Here is a 22,214-nt window from a genome sequence, read left to right as displayed (position 1 = left end):
ATTTTCTTTTTTAAGTGCTAAATGTCTCATAGAAAATGTGCATTACTTACTTATCCTTCCATCTCCTATGTTTCCTGCATAGTAAAAATTAAGCCTCTAAGCTTGGCTTCAGATTAGACATTTTTGACTATTGCCTTGGATTGCTGCAGTGTTTAGAGCTTAATTACTGAGTGAAGTTTTGTAGTGCTTTGTAGTATTGTCTTTCGAGTATAGTAGAATACAAAAGCACAGCCAGAGAAATGGGCTGCAAGTCACTTTCATTCAGCTCCTTTACCTTTGATGATACTGGGTATTGATGCCAGGGCCTGTGCATGTTAGCCAAGCACTCTACCACTGGGCTAGAGATGTATTTCAAACTGCATATACATTTTATAATATATATCATATATATATATGTCATATATTATAATACTATAAATATATTCATATTTGTACTTATCTTTTTGAGATAGACTCTTGTTAAGTTTCTGAAGCTGAACTGGAACTTGGAGTTCCCCTTTCTCAGCCTCCCACGGAGCTGGGATATAGGCACGTGTCACCGTGTCCAGGTTCCAAATCACTTTTTAAAAGTCTTTCTCTGTGGTTGTATGTTGTGGCTTTATTAACTGTGGTTTTATCAACTGGTTTTATTCACTTAATGGCATTATCAATTGTAGTTTTATCAATGTTATATCTAGTGAAATCTATTTATAGGTGATTTTTATCCTTTAGTTTTCTTTTTTCTTTCAAAGTTCTATTAAAAGATATACTTGAAGAAATCACACTTGATCTCATTCTAGGCAATTTTACACTGCTACTTTGCCTCCCTTTATAATCAAACTTTTCATCATTTATTTTCTGCTCTCCATGTATACATATATATGTGTATATATGAAATGAATACTACATGATTTCTTCATAACTTGCTCTTTAATCAATATTTTAAAGACTGATGCAAATCAGAATATTGATGCTTCTTCTTTTGTATTTGTTTTCCTGCCCTTTTTGAGTGAGCTCTTATTAAATAGCTGACAATGATGGACATTTGTGTATTTTGCATCTAAGATGTTACATAAAAATTTTCTGAGGGAAAATTTTTTTTTTTATTGAGTTTATTGGTACATTTAGGGATACAGTACAGTTACATTCATTGTTGGGATCATGTACCTTTACATGGCAAGTCTTGATTCTCATTTTTTTCTCCTTACCTCTGCCCTCCCTTCACCCCCTCCTCCCCTCCCCATCTACAAACACTTTATTTTCATCTTTTCATTCTCTCACATTTTTTTCTTTTCCTGAGGGAAAATTTTAAAAGTATGTTTTTCTCTCGATATGGGAATGTATGTTAAGTACTGATTTTTAGAGAGCATTGGTGGATTAGGATAAAACCATGTATAATTTTGTTAGATTTTCAAAGTTCTATTTTTATAGGTGATGTGCCATGTGACAATGCTAATGTTTTTTGGGGGTACCAGTGATGGAACTGAGGATCTTGCACTTGCAAGGCAGGTGCAGGCACCACTGAGCCAAATCTCCAGCCCTAATGCTACTTTTAATTTGAAAAATAAATGAAAAAATGGGAGCCAAGATCTGTCATGTAAAGGTACAAGATCCCAGTGATGAATGTAACTGCCCTGTATACCTAAAATGTACCAATAAACTCAATGAGAAAAAAATTTTTTGAAAAGTAAATGAAATGTATGAAGATTTTTAAATGTTTCTATGATTGAGTGATGTTCAAATTATGCAGCAGAAATATTTGTTAACATTGTAATAAAATAATATTCTTTATATTTGAATTGACAAAAATGTATAATTTCATATATATTTGTGTTTGTAACAATTCAGGGTTTATATGTTTACTTTATCATATGAAAAGCTAAGGTAGAGAATAAAAACTTTCAAAAATGTATAGAATAACACAAACACTCATGCCAACTTACTTATATTTTCTGGTTTCTATGAATAGCCTTCCGTGTCATATTTCATAAGCCATAATAATCAGCCATATTACTAATGTCATGCAAAGAAGTTAATCCTTTCAGACTTAGTAAGAGTCTGCAAATTTACCATCAATTTAAAAAGATTTCTAAGTAGCATTTTTGGTCATTAAGTACTTTTTATAATCCCAAAAATTGACAAAAAGTGATATTTTCAGTGCTAGTTTAGTCCTTTCCTAGATTTACAAAATGAACAATTCATCAATAGTCAAATTATATTTTGCAGTACAAGAAAATATTTACCTTTTCAAGTATTTTTCTTTTGGAAAATAACTATATTAGAAGTTACCTAAAATTTGAGGAATTAAATCCATAATTCCATATTATAAATCAATTTATAAACTCAACACTCATATAGTAATGACAAATCTGAAGCAATCCTGATGTGTATTGAGCTTTAACTTTACTCTCATTTGCAAGTTATACTTTTTATAATAATTTTCTCTATAATAATTCAGCTTCATAAATTTAAATTCTAAGTGCCACCTTAAAAATGATTTTACAAAAGAGTATAATTTCCTCGTATTTTTATTTTATGGTACATAAGGTTATTGATACATACATGTAATTTGCTTTTAGAAAAGTTCTAAATATAATAATCTGAAAATATTGATTTCTTGGCCAATTGGCATGAAGCCATTCATGCAGCTTCCTTTTTGCTTTCGCTCTCTATGGATATTTATAAGTTATAAAGTAGTTCTAAATCTTTATTTTGAAACATTATTAATCTAAACATTTCAATATTTTGTTTCTTCTAAATTCAGTTATTTTACTAGCAAAGCATACAAGCTAAGTATACTCAAGTTCCAATCATGAGTCAGATGGCTGTAAAAGCTTTGGATGGACACAAAACATTAAGAGGGATAATTCTCTTGAGCGATATCCCCTTCTCTGTTTCTAAATGACGTTCAAGTAATGTTGACAAAGAGAAGAGCAGATCAAACAGGAAAAATGAAGTGATTTCATTAGTAAAGCTTGAGAGGCTAGTGAAACAAACGTTAGACCATGACATAACATAGAGCCATGAGTTAGTGCAGTGTAAAAAAGAAAATGTTTTCAGAAATATATAGCTAATAATTATATAAATCTGGTTTAAATCTAGCCTACATTAAAATTTTAAAGAATCGTTTAAATCATAACCATATCAAATCAAGTCATATTAAATCATAAAGATGCACTTTCCAATAATTACATTACATACACATGAAAATTAATAAATTCATGATTAACACCAATCTCTCTAATGCCAATATAATAAGAGCGGGTCTATTTTTGTATCTACGTCAAATACTCGTGTATGTTTGTATTTGTGTATTTATAAACTGATTCTGTGTACGCTCGTGTATGTTTTCTACATGTCCTGCAGCAGGACTGGCCCTAAAAGTGAGGACAGCAACGAATAGATTCTAAACAGAAAACTTCAATAAACTGCAGCTTATTAAGGGTGGGTCCTCAGAGAGCCGAGTTAATAGTCATAAATACTTAGATTTGAATTTATGCCGCTGACGGAGAAATATTAGCACATCACAGAAAAAAACTTTCTTACTCTACCCAATAGTTAATAAAACAATTACAGTGAAAATTGGTCATTCTTATTCCTACACAAATATTATACAATGTACAATTTTGATAACCCTAACTCTCTTCACAGTATTCCAGGAGCACCTACACATTTAAATTTAATGAATGAAGCAAAGATTGCAAAACACATAGTAAATTACAGAGAATTTTGTCAATATATGTGCTGATAAGGCACATTTTATCATCTTTATTATTTTCCTAATATAAGTATGAGCGATAATCATGAAGCCAATCTTACAATTTGGAAACCCTGCCAAAATACTTTAAAATATGTAGTGGAATAAGCACCCATTATTAAAATGATCAACGCTTTATATTTACTCTTGACGTAGAAATGTGTGTGATGCCACAAATAACCGGTACTGAATAGACAACGAGGAATGCCAATAATTCAATTCATATTATTTAATAATTTAACATCTGAGGAAATGTCTAATGTCAAAACTCTTAAAATAATAAAATCTTGCAATTTCAAGAATAATGAACATTCATTAAATATACACTAAGCTAAAAACAAACGCTAATTGGAAGTAGAAACCCCCTTCACTTAAAATGCTAGTGTCTAGGGCCCGGGATCGAGCTCAGTGGTCCCACGCCTGACTCACAAGTGCAAGGTCATGAGTTCAAGCCCCAGTACAAAAAAAAAAAAAAAAAAAAAAAAAGCTAGTGTTTCTTAGAGAAATTTAGAGGTTTTGTGACTATTTTGAGTGACGTTCATGCATTAATTAAAATGAAAATTTATACTTAAAGTCAGTCTCATTTATATAAAAAAAACTAAAAACAACCTATGTTCTTAAATTAATGAAAGCATTTGAATTTTTTCACTGTTAGACTCTAAGATCTTCACCGTAGTATTTTGCCTATTCCTTTGCAGATATCTTAATCAGAATGTTATTTGCAGTACTTTAAGCTATAAAGTATTTATAAAGAGTACATGTGCTATGTTGAAGCATTTATTTATACAGTGGATGTAATAAAAAATCTTCTCAATATATTCTTGTAATGGGCAACACTGTTACTTGAGTGTATCTCTTCATCTTCTAACCTGTTTTAATAACACAAATGACACCTAAGAAATTATTCTTTGATCTTTCAGTAAGCTGAGCCTGTGCACAGAGGAAAGCGAGTGAGGTTAAGTTGATTACTTAAGACACATATTTTATTTATTTAACCATCTCCCTCAACACAAGAACTATTGTGGTCACAGGTCTGTGCTGATATACTGAATTTGTTCTTTAAAAATTCTTGGCAGGTGCAATAGAAATCAGAGCACAATGAATTAACATTAATTCAAGACACCTGATCAATTTGTTCCAGAATATAAGTAGTTTATTATACAAGACCTTAACCTTACTCAATGTAGTAGATTTTAATAGATTTTATTGTGATCACTGTCTTCTATAGAGTCTAATTCCTATTTTATGCAAAATGTGTAACAATGGGTAATTTCCTAAAAAAATTATATTAATGTTAACATGCATTTTGACATTTTCTGGCATTCATACCCCTGAAATAGGAACCTGAAAAGCTGGCAAAAATTTTATCGATTTGTGGCTAAAACTGACAGCTCTAGAAAAAAGACACGGGGCTGTCAAAACCATTGATAATATATTACAATCCTACAACATTTAAATTTTTTTCTGGTAAGTGCTATTTGCAAATTATAAATAAGTTACATATGTATGTTTATAGCTTGTGAAAACTAAAATATAAAAATATGTTTCTGAAAAGATATGAACAAAATATAAGAATACATTATTCTTATTCAAATGAAAATATTAGATTACTTATTTAAATAAGTTTGAAAAGTATAGAAAATGTCTCATGGCTAAGGGAAACATTATAATAAAGATGAATCACATACTTTGAAATAGTTACATAATTCAGCATCCTTTAAATATTTTAATTTTTTCATTTAAAAGATTTCCCTGCCTGGTTTTTCCACATCCAAATGTCCTAAATTTTATTATTACAGTTACATACAGTTTTCTTCACAAATATCTATATTCATATTGGGTATGATTTTGTTTATTCTGATGATTATATCCTAGAATTTGCAACTAGGAAATGTGAAAGGTGAAATCTTTAGAACACATTAATATCATTTGTTACCCACTACCCATCATAATAACCTTGGTGTAACAGGACTCTAAGGACTCACAAGCAAGAAAGTATTATCTCTTAACTTTAATTTAGTCTTGCAAACTACATTAGACTGTCACTGACACGTGCAAAGACCTACTAGGAATAATGAAGATTAGGATTTACCTTTTAAATTTTGATTTACAGGGTTGGAGAATGAAATAGCATCGATATAAGACATTTTATAAAAATAATATGAGACATAGATGGGAAAATTCACAAGAGGCTGCTACAAGCCACGGTGTTAGTAGAGAACTGTTAATAGCTTATTTTCCAAATGTACCATTGATTCATTAGTAAACATTTCTTACAAGCAGTCACTGACACTATTACATAAAGATAACAGGGTTAGACAGAATTCTTAATTTTATATTTATGCTCAAGTTAGAATTCAGTCTCCCAAACATTATTTCTGAAAGTGGAAAATGCAATATATGAATCCAAATGCATGCTTGTTTTCTTTCTTTTCCTCATGTTAAGAACACATTTTTTAAAAGTAAAAGACTGGACAACTGCAAAGGTTACTGGATACTGAATAAATGACTTCATCTCTCTGGAATTCAGTTAACTTACTCAAAACCGAGAGCTTCGAAGTAGTGGATTCTAGGATAACTCTTAATACCTGTGCATATATGATGCTATGTTAGAATACAGTATGACAGAAATTATGGTCTCTTACTCTTATTGAAAAAACTCTGACTTGCAGATTTGCAAACACATGGGTTAACATTAATAAAAATATATATTGGGTGTATGTGGTAGGGGCTGATGTAAAAATGTACTGAAAAATTTAAGAAGAAAAATATCCTCTGAGAAAGAGTAATACTGGATAACCTGTGATAAATGCTCTTTGAGTTTTATAGAAATTGTTTTTGTTTAAAATAAATAACACCATTTAAATAATATATAACATGGGCAGTGAAGAAGTACTGTGGTCATAGACTGATGTCTAGAAAACATAGATACCTAGAGCAAGCATATTAAAATGAATGTGGTAGGAAAATTCAAAAAGAAAGCTTCATTCATTTTTCAAATTAAAAATAAAGCATAGAAACATTTGAAAAGACCTTGAGCTGGAATTTTCTGTATTGCTTAACCGAGATCAGTAGTTTCATATTAAATGTATTAATAGTTTGCATGGTAACAGAAAAATAACATCTACCTTTATATTACTTAATATAATGCCTACATGCCTGCAGATAAACATACATTATCATTACATTATAAATCTTCATAAAACTTAATTATATTTCCTTTAATAACAAAACACTGAAATAATATAAATGAATGTTTTTAAGTAGAAGGAGGGTCGTCACAGTGTTAAATGAAAAATAGAGCTAATTCCTTTATTTTTTTCATCAAAGAAAGTTTAGGTCATGAGCTCAGCAAAAGGCAAATTTCATAGCTGGGTTTAAGAAAGTGTTTTGAACCATGCAGTGTTACGAGGATCAATATTGTATTAAAAAATGTTTCATAGTCCTATTTCGGCAGCTTACAAGTATTTCACACTAAGAAAGAATACTTCCAATTGAATTACTTTCAGTTGCCTGTACGGAAGCCCAATAGCTAAAGTATTATGATAAATTGGTGTGCACAGTTATGCTTCCTTTTATGCACCTACATGTAAAAAGAATGTGTTTGACCCTTTGGGAACGCACATGTAATAACTTTATTAATTGTTAATAAATTAGTATTAGTACCTTCTTAAAATAAATTGCTCTAGTACCCTAATACATATCTGAAAATTTGCTAACTCAAAATAGTGTATTAGAAATGTTGGTTTAAAGCAGTTTAACAAGATTTGTCTACTGGTTGCTGTCATCATCTTTTTCATTTCTGCAAGGTGTTTTGGAATTGTTTAAGAGAAAATGATGAAGGAAGCCCCACTAAATTCTCTTAATTCAATACATGGACACAGAAATCGCCGACATAAATAAGCTGTGGAGGTCCCAATATCAATAGAAAGGACAAAAACAGTTTTACATAGTTACTTACATCACAGCCTAGAAGTTCTGTCTGTGTGGATTTATCAGCTCTTGAAGCAAAAGCCTTCTGGAGATGCTGGGCTTTTTCCTGAAAAATGAAAAAGAAAATCAAATTATTGTTGAGTAATGGATTTCTACTTGGTTAGTGTACATCCCATGATTTTCTGTGTGTATAACTTGTACTGTTGGTGTTTTAAAAATCAACTTAAACATTTACAGTACAATTTACAGTACAATTTACAGTAAATTTTACAGTTTTATTCTCACAGTACATTGGATTTCTTTTCTTCTAGTGTAAGATTTACGAGTCAGGTACACACTGAGTGTTAAGAGAAACTGGTTGCTCAAATCTAAGACCAGATGCTTATTAGCTGTTTTATTGATATGATCTTGCTGATTTCATTTCAGTGCCTATGCATTTAAAATCCACAGCACTTACAATAGCAAGGTGATTCCAGTAACTTTACATGTTCCTTACTTCTCTTCAGGAACCCTTACACATTAAAGAACTTGCACTTTAAGGAATTAGCACTAACATAACACTATTGAGACTACAGAAAGGAAGTTAATATATGAAGGATAGTTGATATTTTTTATTTCAAGTGCAGATATATTAAATCTTTGCCAGTTAATATTTAAAATTTGTATTAGTACACATTTCACATTTGCAGAACATAATGATTACATTTACTGGAGGGAACTGGTACATGTATCTTACACATCTCGATTCTTTTTTTTTTGTCCCCTTCCTTCATCCCCATTTTGGAGTTTCCCTTCTCATTCCTAAATGTGTCACATAAAGCACACTGGATTCATGGACTTTCTTCCTTCCTTCCTTTCTTTCTCTTTCTTTCTTTCTTTCTTTCTTTCTTTCTTTCTTTCTTTCTTTCTTTCTTTCTTTCTTTCTTTCTTTCTTTCTTTCTTTCTTTCTTTCTCTTTGGCCCCTTCCTCTCCTCTCCCCTCCCCTCCCCTTCCTTCCTTCCTTCTTTCTTTCTTTGGTTTTTTTTTTGAGACAGGGTCTCACTATGTAGTTAAAACTGACCTGGAACTCACTATGTAGCCCAGGCTGGTCTCGAACTCACAGTGATCCTCCTGCCTCAGCTTCCTGAGTGCCGGGATTACAGGCATGCACCACCATGCCCAGCCAATTCATGGACTTTATGATGTGATGTGTTTACCTTGCCCCATTACAGCTGAAAGGGCTCTGCTCATGCGATCATACCTCGTCTTGGGATATTCCCTACTTCCACCCATTTTAAATCAGAAAAATACAGTTTAAAAAGCTTAACTTGAGAAGGTTTCCATAGCTATACATGTGATTCTGAAAGATTTTGTTTTCCCTTAACTTTCTTGAAGGGAAATTTTCTTTCATTTACTTTTAGTTTGAATCCATAATAAATAGTTGTATAATACCCAAGTGATTAAAACAGCATACGAATTAATTCCAGCATTCCTAGAATTTACAGTGGTCATCAAGAAGGTCACTGTTAAGAAGTCCAGTTACTCAAAGCTCTCACTTTCATCTCCTCCTTTCCTATTCCCCCCTTCCCTTCCCCTTCACTCTTGCAAATTCTGGAAAATGAGCTGCAGTGTTTAACGTAGTCTATACATACATTGCACAAGCGTAGTTACTTTGCCTTGCTGAAACTTGTTGACTTTTTGAAATGTGGAAGAGAAATGTTTTAGGTAGTATTCGTGTTTTGCACTTTTTAATTTCCCCAATTATAAAACCTCCAGCCCACCTAATCAGACAAAAATGAAGGCAAGATTACATAATTCAGAAAGATGTGATGGGAACTAAAATTTTAATTTTAATGAATGTAAATATGGCCACACTTTCTAAACTTAAAGTGAAAAGAAGCTCAGTATGTTTGCCTACACTTGTAGTGGGGCAAGGGTAAAGAACACTGGGAGGTGGGAATAGGTAAAAACAGTAGTGGCATCACTGGAAGATCGTTTACAAGTTTGGTTATCTGCTTTTGAGATAGACTGGAATCATAAGCATCTGAAAAGTAAGTCTTGTTGCAAATCTGCTTATAAATGTTGTGTATAGACAATACTGCTAGTGAATACAGGGGTGCAACATAGCTACAAAAGCCCCCCTAGAGCTTCAGCTCAATTTTCTGTTGTCAAGAGATTCTTGTACTGAAAGGCTGGGATGGGCTGATAATCTCTGGCTCAGTGCTCTGTGTTACAAGACTTAACTCAAACAAAGACAGAATTTCAAACAGCTTCATGACCAACAGTCTAGCCAAAGCAAAACAACAACAATTTAAAAAAATAATAAAGATAAATTATTTTGGGAAATAGAAAATAAAGAAACATTTTTTTTTCCCGGTGCCGGTGATTGAACTCGGGTCCTTGTGCTTGCAAGGCAGGCCACCGAACCGCTGAGCTAAATCCCCGGCCCCTAAAGAAACATTTTTAATGAACTCCATTGGATTCTTCCCAGGTCACAACATGTATGATAAATTTGGACTTTGTATTATGTAAATCAAATTCAAACATGGAGAATAATTACAGGTTTCTAATAGACATAGCTATAAATAATCGAAATCAAATATTTTATTTAGTGCCATAGAAGGTAGGACATATATAAAAGTTTATAATACATTTTCTATAACATACAATTAGAAAATTAAAACCTAAGATTGTTAACTTTTAGAGGACAATTCTTCATGGGTTGAGTCCTTGTAATTATGCAAGAGAGGTGGATATTCATGCATTGCTAAGTTGGTGTGTGATGAGAATACTACAGATAAACAGAATATATCACAAAAGTAGGTATAGCAGCTAAGTGTGGAAGGACATGCCAGGCATCCCAGAATGCGGAGGCAGGAGGATCAGGAGTTTAAAGCCAGCCTGAGCAGACTAATAATTTTGCAAAACTTTGTTCCAACATTAAAATTTGAAATTTAAAAAGGGCTAAGAATACAGCTCAGTGCGGAGGCTCTGGGTTCAATTTCCAGAACTGCAAAAGAAAGCAGCTACTACTGGATGATAAGACTGCAGGTAAACTTTCATCTGTGTGTGTGTGTGTGTGTGTGTGTGTGTGTGTGTGTATGCATGTGTAGGTATATGTATTCACATATATAGGTATATGTGTGTTGTGTGTGTGTATGATAGCCAAGGTATCAAAAGCAAATATTATGTATTTTTAGTTCTATATTCATATGATTAAATTCTTGATTAACATTATTGGTAAATTATTAGAGTAACTTACTGTCATGATGTGATTATATTTGTATTCCTTAATTCATTTCTCTGTATAATTATTATTAATTAATTTATTGGTACATTTAGGTATACAATATAACAACATTCATTGGAAATTTGCATCTTTGCATAATCTATCTTGATTCTTATTTTTTCCCCATTTTCCTGCCCTCCCTTAAGCCCCTCCACCCTCCCTATCTACAAAGACCGTTTCCAGTTTTTCTTCTTCTCATATTAATTTCATTCCCCTCTTTTGTTTCCTCTACCCCTTCCACTTCCCCTTTGCACTTTGTCTTCCTATTTCACATTATCTATTATACCTTTTAGTCCTTATTTAGTCTCTGTATATTTTTAAAATGTATATTCTATGGATTGCTTAGTGGGAAGGTCATGTGCGAAGGAAATAATTTCGACTGTGAAAGCTAGAAGTGAAAGACAATTAGCATTCAGTATATAAAGCATTGTTACTATAGACACAAGTAAGGGTATATATGTCTGTGAGGCTATGTTGGACAGGAGGTGTATAAGAGTTAAAGTGGGAGGGGTGGCACATGCCTGTAATCCCAGAATTTGGGAGGCTGAGGTAGGAGTGTTGTGATGAGTTCAAGGCCAGCCTCGGATTCAGAACAAGACTGTTGAGAGAGAGAGAGAGAGAGAGAGAGAGAGAGAGAGAGAGTTTGCAAGAAGAAGCTACTGATATCTCAGATATTATGGTCTGCATCTAAATCCCATGCTGTCAGGTAGTCTCAGGTGGAGCTTTGGAAAGTGACTGGATTATGAGAGTACTGACCTAATTAGTGGATCAATGAATTCCTGAAACCCTACTTGAGCAGGCTCTTAGGAGGTGGAGCTCAACTGGAGGAAGTAGGTCAGTGGGCATGCACCTTTGAAGGGTACCTCTTTTCTCTGGCTCTTTCTCCCTCTCTATTTTCTGGCCGCCATGAGGTAAGCAGCTTTCCTTCACCACGCCATTCAGCCATGACGTTTTGCCATGGATTCAGCCTACGATGGACTGAAATCTCTGAAACTTTAGCCACAATAATTTTCTCTTCAGTTGTGGATTTCAAGTAGTTTGTCTCAGCGATGAAAAGCTGACCAATACACCAGTGAGAACCAAAAAGATGCATTGCTGTCAGTCAATTCAGATGGAAGTGAGTTATGTGGAACGTATCTTTTACAATGATATTTGCAAATAATTAGATATCGGAGATCACTACAAGGATGTGCACAAATGTCTATTGTTTCAAAATTGCTTTAAAAAAAGGCAATGTAAGGACAATAGTGAAGACCAAGATATGGGGGCCATTCTAATCTATGCCACAAAAGACAGAATGCTATGAGAAAGGATTTGAGAATTATTTTAGCTTTAAAATATTATTTTAAAATTATCTGTCATAAGTATATTTTAACTAAATTATAGCAGAACGAATTTAAATTTAACCTTTGCCTTTTATTTTGCTCAAAAAATCAAATGAATCAACATAGAGAAGAGAAATAGTAGAAATGTATTTCTTAATTTTCTTGATGATGAATTAATTTACCACAACATTTAATTATTCCTTCTATCCTCTCTCAGAGGGAGAGTAGAGAATTAAAACCACTCAAGTTTAGGCAGACAGATTTCATAAATAAATGTAAACTCATGACAAAATGCCTGTATCTAAATTTTCCTTTCCATGTCTCAGAATACTTACACTTCTTAATAAAATACACACTTGATGTTTTATTAAAGTTAAGAGCAATAAAACATAAATGCGTTTAAAATTTATAATGAAAGGGAAATAGGAAATTATGTACATAAAATAAGTAAAATGATATGAAAAAGTGAAATTCATGAATTTTGCCAATTTCTTGTTGTCTAACTTGAGTTCTGAATATAGACTTTGAATGTCACGTAATATTACTATTTGAATGTCACATAGTATTACTTATATGATTTTTGTCCTGATTTCCAAAATATTTTATGAGATTAAAAGACTATAACATTTATGAAAAAAAAAAAACCTAAGGACCATGAATCCATGTAAGTCAAAAAAGTAAATTTATAAACACAATAAATGCTTAATAAAAGTCAAATTCTTTTTCATTCTGTTTTACTACTTTAATTATTACAAATATTAACAGAAGTAATTTTAGAATGAATGTTGTATTCCAGGCACAGTAGCAAGTAACACACACACACACACACACACACACACACACACACACGCACACACACACACACACACACACTCTCACGTATGCTCTTTCCTCTGAAAACAGCTAGAAAATATCAGACTTGAAAACCGGGGATCACAAACACCAGCCCCCGTCAGCCTCTCCCTGCCTTCACCATTCCCTTGCTCGGTGGCTCCTCTGCAAGGCAGGGAAGGCAAGGACTGGCTGGCTGGGGCTGGCATTTCTGATCTCTAGCTTTCCAGGCTGATTATTTCCAGCCTGGACAAACGTGGTATATACATAGTTATATGCCTTATAAATAACTGCTAGTTTTTAAGCATATTAGTGCGCTTTTATTGAAGAAGAGGAAACTGTCATTTATTAAGTTGAAAGCAGTGGCTGAAGATCACTAAGACAGTAAGTGGAATAGAAGGCCATAATCTTATATGCCTCCAAACCCTGGTACTCTTTCTGTAAAGATACACAAAGCCTTTAGAAACATTTACAAAAAATGTTACAACCTCTATGTCTCATATTCAAGGAAACATAATGCAGCTGCTATACGCTAGTAAGCAATGGTAATAAAGTTCCACACTTGATGTTCAGTCTGCCTATATTCTCTTGCAGACTTTATCAAGTTACTCTGCTCTACTACAGAAACAATTTTAAATTGCATATGATTTAGCATTGTGTTATCTGTGAAGGCTACAATTCCACAGAATACTCATTACTGTAAATATGATCAGTAATGCATTTTGGAGGATGAGTTAGGAATAGAATGCAAAGTTAATGAAGGGTTATGACATAAAACTAGAGACAAGATATAAAAAAAAACAAAGAAGTAAAAACCAAATTTTGAAAAAGCATAAAATACTTTTGATAGCAAAGATACTATCAGTTTAATCAAAGCCATCTAAAAATATTCTACTTAAGCTGTTAGAATCATTTCAGGATGTTTATGAGCATTCATGTGTTACACATTGGGTACTCACAGAATTTTGCTCTGTAATACACACTGTCCATATAAAGATACAAGTTCCTTACTTTTTTCTTATTTTTATTTTTATTTTTCTGTAAAGGTTTCTTCTTCAACTTTTATTAGTGCTGCATGTGCTTGCATTATATAATGTTTGCATTCATTGTAGGAGATTGGTTCATGCAAGTAACACATTTCAGTTCCTTTCGTTTTCTTCCTCCCTCCATGCCTCTTTTATTTTTTCAGCACCAGATTCACGTATTTATCTTATAAGGCCTCATAAAGTTGATTATCATATATGCAGACTGTAAACCAGACTATTAGGTCAAAAACATATAAAACATCTAAGACAACTGCACAGAGTCAAGGTACATTTTTAGATACACTGACTGTGCTGGATTATAATACACTGTTATTCTTTTTTTCTTTAGAGAGACAGAGTTGTTCATATAAGAGAACACATGATATTTAATCTTGTGTATCTAAATTATTTCACTTAATATTATGGTCTCAAGTTGTATCGGTTTACCTATAATACTTAGTTCTTTAGTTGAGAATTTTAAAATTTATATTTTATCTAAAACATACATCTATCGAATAAGCCAATAAAAAGCAAGTGCCACTTATATATTTTTCATCTGCACATATGTAAACACAAGCACAAAATATTGAAGAAGCATAAAATATCACTTAGGACACAGCAAAGACAAAGAGATTTTAAATGAAAGGTAAATAAAAGCTATGACAAAGCCAGCAAAAACAGTATTTTAGATGAAGCTTTTAAAAATGTAACAGGACTCATTTCTCACCAGTTACAAAAACCACCTCAAACGGATTAAAGATTAAATTTAAGACCTTAAACTATGAAAGTATTAGAACAAAATAGGCAAAAAGCACACTGAAGTAAAGACAGCCTCCTCAGTAAATGTTATTGGGAAAACTGGCTCTCCACATGCAGAAAATTAAATTGAGACTCATATCTGTCACCATGTACCGAACTAAACCAAAAACGGATCAAACAACTAAATGTCAGAGTGAAAACACTTAACCTGGTGGATGACAAGATAGGAAAAACTCTTAAAGTCATTGTTGTAGACAAGGGCTTGCTGAGGAGAACCCCAATGCACAGGAAATAGTTCCAAGAAGTAACAAATAGGATTACATTAAATTTAAAAGGATTTTGTAAAGCAAGAGAAACACCCAGCAGACTTAAAGACAACCTAAAGAATGAAAAACATTTTTTTCAGTGATTCCTCAGACAGAAGACTTATATCTAGAATCTTTAAGGAACTCAAAAAATTAGATCTAAAAAACAGACCTCTCCCAAATAAAAGGCCCAGTTTAAAAAATGGGCAAATGAAATGAATGGAGAATTTACAGAAGTACAGATGGCTCATGATTACAGGGAAAAATGCTCACCATTGCTGGCCATTAGATAAATGTAAATTAAAACATCATTGAGATTCCATCTTATCTAAGAAAGAATGGTCATCATCAATGCTGGAGAGGATGTGGGGAAAAGGAACCAACCCTACTACACTATCTGTGAGACCATAAACTTGTACAACTACAATGAAAATTACTATGAAGATGCATGGAAAACAAAAATTAAAAATTCCATTTGGCCCAGAAATTTCTCTTCAGGTATTTTCCTGAAAGAGTTAAAGACATCATATTACAGTGATATCTGTATGCCCATATTTATAACAGCACAACTCATAATAGCTAAATCTTGAGAGGTGACCATATATTCACCGACAAATTTATGAATAAAGAAAATGTATTTACACACCATGGAATATTATTCTGCCATAAAGATAAACTTCAGTAATTTGTAGGAAAATGGATGCACTTTCAGACCATAATGTTAGATAAAATAAATCAAACACACAAACTGAAAAATCACATCATTATTTTGTTATACAAGGAAACTAGAAAACAAATGAAGACCAAAAAATAAAAGATAGATAATTGGAAGTAGGGAGATAGATCTTGTCCAAGGGGAAGGGAAGGGATACAGGATGGAAAAAGGAATCGGGGTGTGTTATGCCCACGTATCAACTTCACATAAGACATGGAAGTACTAAACATGCAGTAGGCGATCAAGGGATGGGGATCACAGAAGGGGTCAAGGGGTATTGGGAGTGGGGAGGGAAAGACAAGGAAAAGGGGAATGAAAATGTGTCATGTGCCTGATCCAACTTCTCACAGGGAATACAAACATTACATACTACAAACATGTGCTAATAAACTAAACTGGAAAACAGAACATAGGCAAAATGTTTTAAGGACATCAGAATTGACAAGTATATTTTTGAAATGATGACCAAAGTACAAGACACAAAGCTTAAGATAGGCAAACACAACTATATCAAACTGAAGAGTTTCTGTACAGAGGCTGGCATAAGAAAAAAATGTGACCGTGACTATAGCACACACGAACACACACACACACACACACACACACATTTTGACTCCAAAGGGGGGGCGGTCTGTGTTGTTTTTCCAAATTTGCAAAAGAAAGTTTGGTAAAGAATAAGTTAAATTAATAAAGCTAATTTTTCACAAATGTAAAAGAACATAAACCCTGCTTAAAGTAGTACAATCCTAAATTTAGACCATAAATCATGGAACTAAAATTTAGACATATGAAAATAGCCTAGAAAAACTGACATTAAAGGAGGGGAGGAAGCAAACATGTACAACTGAGAAGCAATGTGTAATTCACTACCAGTTAATTCACAACATGTTCCAAGGTGAGTTTAATCTAAAAATGAGATGGATCAAAAAGAATGTGAACACCATCTTGGAATGGGATTCAATGTCAATAAGAGAATGCTCACGTAAAACAAAAGCAAAAAGCTAAAGAGAAACTCAGTGGAATTGCTTAGCGATACCAAAGCCAAGAACAAACTCAGGAATTGAAAGGAAACATTATTCTGCAACACTGATTTTTTTACCCACCTTTATGATAACATATCTCTGAAAATATCAGTTGAAGTATAAAGAAGCACAACAGTGGCCCACCAAATAAACCTGCTCAAATGGAACTTAAAGTTCCTGAGAGCTAGCAAGGATACATCAAAATTTATTAACGATACCTGCCCATATGATGGATATTTTCCTGCTCCTTAAAAAATACTTTCCAGGATGCAGATGAATCTTACCTAAAGTGACCCGAAAATATGTCAGAACCAAAAGTCTTCCGTGAGCAGAAGATGGGAGATAAGAGCTGGGCTTCAGATGGAGATGAGAAGCAAGGGGTATGCAAGACAGGAGAGCCAACCAGAAGTACAGAGGCAAGAACGGCCCAGTTCCCCCATACCCCAAGTTCCACCTGGCTCTGCCCATGGGGTGCACTCTATCCCACCAATGCCCCAGGTCACCACCAAGCAGGTCTCAGTGTTTTCTTACCGTAGGCTGCTTTAATTCAAGCCCAGGATGGTGAATTTGAGCATGCCTCCCATCCCTTCAGTTTACCAGAACAAAGCTTTTTCTTTTTAAAAATCTGTGCAGTAGTTTTAACTTCACACACATGGGACAGAGACTCCTTGATTACTGTCATTCTCTCTCTCTCTCTCTCTCTCTCTCTCTGTGTGTGTGTGTGTGTGTGTGTGTGTGTGTGGTGATCGAACTCAGGTCCTTGCAGTTGTGAGGCAGGCAGGGAACCAATGAACTAAATCACCGGCCCTATTTTCTTTTTGTTATGGACAGCTGCTCACTTAAGTAAAAGTAAGGAAAAGGGAAAAACCTATTCAATCATAACTAACTTTCAACAAGGGATATTGCAGTTTAAATAAAAGAATTACTATTAGCTGTATTTTTCTATAATTGAATACTGCCCTCTCACCAAGATAACAGAAGGCCATGCAGGTTAGAAGATGCAGATCTGGCTCCCTGACCCAGGCATGCCCTTACCCACATGGAAAGTATCCTGTAAGGATAAAGAAAGATCACAATCAAAAGGCTCATTTCCCCCTCCAGACCATACCCCAGGCATCCACAACACTGGCGTTCACTGCCCTGTTCAGGAAATGTTCAGGTCAGCCTTCCTGAGACTCACTTCAGAAGTAGCCACAGTGTCTGGTTTGTGGAGGATACAGAAACTCAAGTGATGGAATGGATGATAATACAAATGTTTTCTTGGGGCTCTGAAGACAGAACCTGGAATAGCTCTGTAGGCCTGGAGCCAAGGCCAGCTCTGTTTATACTAAGTGGTGGCACAGAAAGCTATTGAGTGAAACAAACAAACAAACAAACCAAAAAAAAAAGCACTTTGAGCTTGTTGTTCTTTCCTTTTCTTTCTTTCTTTCTTTTTTTTTAAACCAGGAGCCAAGTATACTTGACAAGGTAGGAGAATAGAACACAGTCCCTTCAATAGTTTTTAAATCCTAATTTGCGATGTTTAGACTAATTCGTAATCTTGGCCCATGGGTGGCTCACAAATGCCAGCAGCTGCCCTGTTACTGAGAAGCTTTGCACAGTTTTTTGGTAACCACACTTCAGGAAAAGCATTGTGAGGTTTGTTTAAAAGATTCAGAAAAGGACAAAAGGTAAGAGGTTCGTTTTATGTCTGTGTTTTAAAAATTGGTCAAATATGTAAAGGCAGACAGAAGGAGGAAATGGCAGCAGATCAATAGAACAAACACTTGGAAAACATACTTATTTCCGAAGGAGCTTATGATACTCAGATTAAGAAACTTCATGGCATCCTCCACACACTACCACCCAGAATATGGTCTGCAAGTCATTTCTGTAAGAACTATGGCTTAACTCATTATGTGACATGTTTTAAATTTACAGCAAAGATTGCTTATAACAGATTATGCGGATTAAACATGTATCTAGATTTAAGAAGATTTTGGGTCACTTCATTTAAGAGAGGAATAGATTAAAAATGTAAATAGAGAATGTTAATAGAGAAGGAAATTGTTAGAACTACATATTCAGAGAATACTATACAGCATTCTAGATGTAAAGTATATGGATTTTGGCTTTTGATTTTTAATAAGAACTGATTTTTACTTCCCACTTCATGTCTAACATTATTCTAGTTCATAGCATATCACATTATATATAATTATTTTAAGTTTCACTAACGGATTAAACAAATACTTATTTGATTCATTTATTGCTTACAGCAGGTTGACCCATGCTTTTTAAATTCTCTCATCACCAAGGTGGAGCTATTTAAAATAGGCCTTGTTACAGGGGGATATGAAGGAGACAGCTTTGTGTTAGACCCTTTAAGCAGCTCAGATCATGAATGCTGAGGGTAGTCACAGGGGGTATTTAGTGATGATCAGAGAACGTATGAGAAGACTAGGAAGCGTCATGGAGACTGCTCTGGCTTTCTGAGACAGCAGATTATAATGTCTACAAAATTTATTTCATAGTCACACCTTGTCCCCTAGATAGGGCTGAGCATGGGAGTATCGTCTAGACATGTGCTGGTTCTGCGTACTTACGAATCAACACCACCACCTTTCCCCCATTAGCCTCTCTAACGGATAGGGTGTTTCCCACCGAAATTTATGTCTGTCTGGAACTGTGAATGTGACCAAGTTTGGAAATGGTCTTTGTGACATTTAAATGAGATCAAATTCAAGTAGGATAGGCCACAAATCCAATGTGCCTGGTGTCCTTATAAAGAGAGGCATTTACACACAGTGACATGGACACACAAAAGGGAAGGCCAAGTGAAGACAAGGTAGAGATTTGGAGTGATGCACATCTACAGGCCAAGCAGCTTTAAGAATCACTAGCAGCCACTGGCAGTGGAAGAGGTCAGAAGGACCTTTCTCTAGACCTTCCAGAGAACACATGGTCTAACCATCACCTTGATTTTAGACTTTCAGTCTTCAGAACTGTAAGAGAATAAAATTCTCCTCTTTTCAGTACACTAGTGTGTCATGCTTTGTTGCGAGAGCCCCAGGAAACTAATACAGCTTTCTACCCAGTTTTCCTTTTCTTCACATATAATTTCGCTATTCCTTCTCTTTTGTAAGCACTAGCATAGCAATGGTTCACGTGCAGTTTGGATGGCATCATCCTTCTACCTAAAACCCACTAATTACTCCTTATTCTGAAGAGAGCCCTTGGTCATGACAGACAAGTGAGCCGTTGGAAAGAGCACTGCAAACTGAGATTTGTTATTTAATGTAACATATACACTGGATGTTAAAGAATTGAATGTAAAATCTCATCAATTAAACACATCATGAAGGGTTTTAGATTTATTACATCTTAAAAACATACTTGTGGATACATTCAATTAGGTGACATGGATGTGAAGTGACATGATTTACCACCATCTCAGCCTGTTCTATATTTCTACTGCACAATCCGGATCTATAGAAAAAGAAACATTTATCCTGGCTCACAGGGTTTTTCTCTATTGTGCTAACTTCATCTGATAACTTGCAAGCCTGAACTACTTTCTGTTTCCTGACTGGAACAAGACTTTTCCCACATGGGGATCTTGTAACATGTCATTCCTTACATCCAGAATGTTGTACAATTTACTGCCTCGGAATCCACCTGTTAAAAGGAGATTTCCATCTCCAGATGCTTCTCTGTATTAATCTTCTTCATGCTGAATGTCTCTCATTTCAGGGGACAATTTCTTTATTTATCTGTCCATCTACATTTTATTGGACTTCAGCACTGCTCTTATTTAAGTTCCTTGCAATAAGGCCCTAGCGTTTCTGACATTTGTATGGTACATAGACTTAGGTAGGAATACACTAGAAATGAAATATCAGTTAAGGGATTGTTCAATTAATTCTAGGGTATACAGATGTCTTAAGATGAAATAAAGAGAGAAGGGCAGTACCTGTAGAGAGATAAGATATTAAAGAACAGTTACAAACTTTCATGTGCCTGAGAAATCGATGCCATAACATCAAATGAAAAACTCATGCACAGTTTAATATTCCCCATTATTCAGAGAGAACTTTACAGAACCCTTTCTCAGTCTTCTTTGAATAATATATTGTGAAAAATTAATAAGATGATTCATGCAATGGAGATAAATAAGGAACAAAAACATGAATGTAGGTGTATCTTTTGTAGGAAATACGGCCCAGAATAAGTTTTTGACACATCATATCCCAAGCATTCCCTCACTACCTGGTCTAACAGCGCACATTCTGTTTGTCAGGGAGGCTCAGCAGTGCGGGAGCCCTTCTTTGCATGCGGTGATTTATGCAAGAAGTACTCACTTTCCCCCTCCAGTTCTCACTTATTCCTTTTAAGATACAAAGTGTTAGGTGACTTTGAGAAAAGGCAAAAGATACAGGCCTCGCTCCTTATTCATGACACGTCCGAAGCATGAAATCTCAGCTTCTCCAGGCATTAGCTGACTGTGCTGGTGAGGACCTCTGCAGTTTTCCCCCTGTGTCTTCAACTCCAATGGTCACTGCAGGACAGAGAACGTGCTGGCAGCTCATAGGGCCACATGAGGACCCAGGTTTGGATTGCATTTTGTCCTAGTTCTTTCGTCTGAGTATTTTATTTTGCAACCAGTTCTTGGTTTAGTCAACTCTCCGTCACTGACATAATATGGAGTATTAACAAACTTATAAAAAAAGGATAATTGTATTTGGCTCATAGTTTTGGATGTCTTGGTCTGTAGCTGGTTGAGCCTGTAACTTTTGGTTCTGTGGTGAGACAGTAGCTCACAGCTAGAAGCACATGGTGAAACAAAGCGCTCATCTAGTGGGGGTAGGAAGGAAAGACGGAGGGAGAAAGAGCCTGGGGTCCAAGCAGGGCCTTCAAGTCCTCAATCACTTATCTTCCTTCCACTGGACCCACTTTCTCGAGATTCTGCTATGTCTCAAAATCACATTGGCCCCAAGCCTTTAGTACATGGGCCCTTGGGAACATTTAAGATCTAAACCAGACCAGTTCTGAACTCAGAAGGGCAAAGAAGGATGTTCGTTGTTCCCTTTTAGCCTGAGGATGGACAAACACACACACACACACACACACACACACACACACAGTATCGATTTGAAATAGTGGAGCATCAACACAGTCATTGGGAAGATATAAGAGAGTTATAATAGTGTTGATCGATACAACAACCATAAATCCTTAATTCACCCTTGAAAATTGTTCCTCTAAAAAAACTATCACAATATACAGCATTTTCTTGCCTATATATATATATATATA

The 22,214-nt window shown here is 34.6% G+C and overlaps 1 protein-coding gene across 1 annotated transcript in view; it reads right to left on the bottom strand.

Moving 5' to 3' along the window:
* Ccser1 (coiled-coil serine rich protein 1) overlaps positions 1 to 22,214 on the bottom strand; it is a 680,778-nt gene that overhangs the window by 415,710 nt on the left and 242,854 nt on the right. The window contains exon 5 of the mRNA XM_033757757.1: positions 7,698 to 7,775. Within this exon, the coding sequence (XP_033613648.1) occupies positions 7,698 to 7,775 (78 nt within the window). The remainder of the gene's footprint in view (positions 1 to 7,697; positions 7,776 to 22,214) is intronic.

This window comes from Fukomys damarensis, unplaced genomic scaffold (genome assembly GCF_012274545.1).
Source record: "Fukomys damarensis isolate Sample0158 unplaced genomic scaffold, DMR_v1.0_HiC HiC_scaffold_32, whole genome shotgun sequence".
NCBI classification, from domain to species: Eukaryota; Metazoa; Chordata; class Mammalia; order Rodentia; family Bathyergidae; genus Fukomys; species Fukomys damarensis.
Note: the sequence above shows the minus strand (reverse complement) of the source record. Positions and strands in the feature narration are given on the sequence as shown.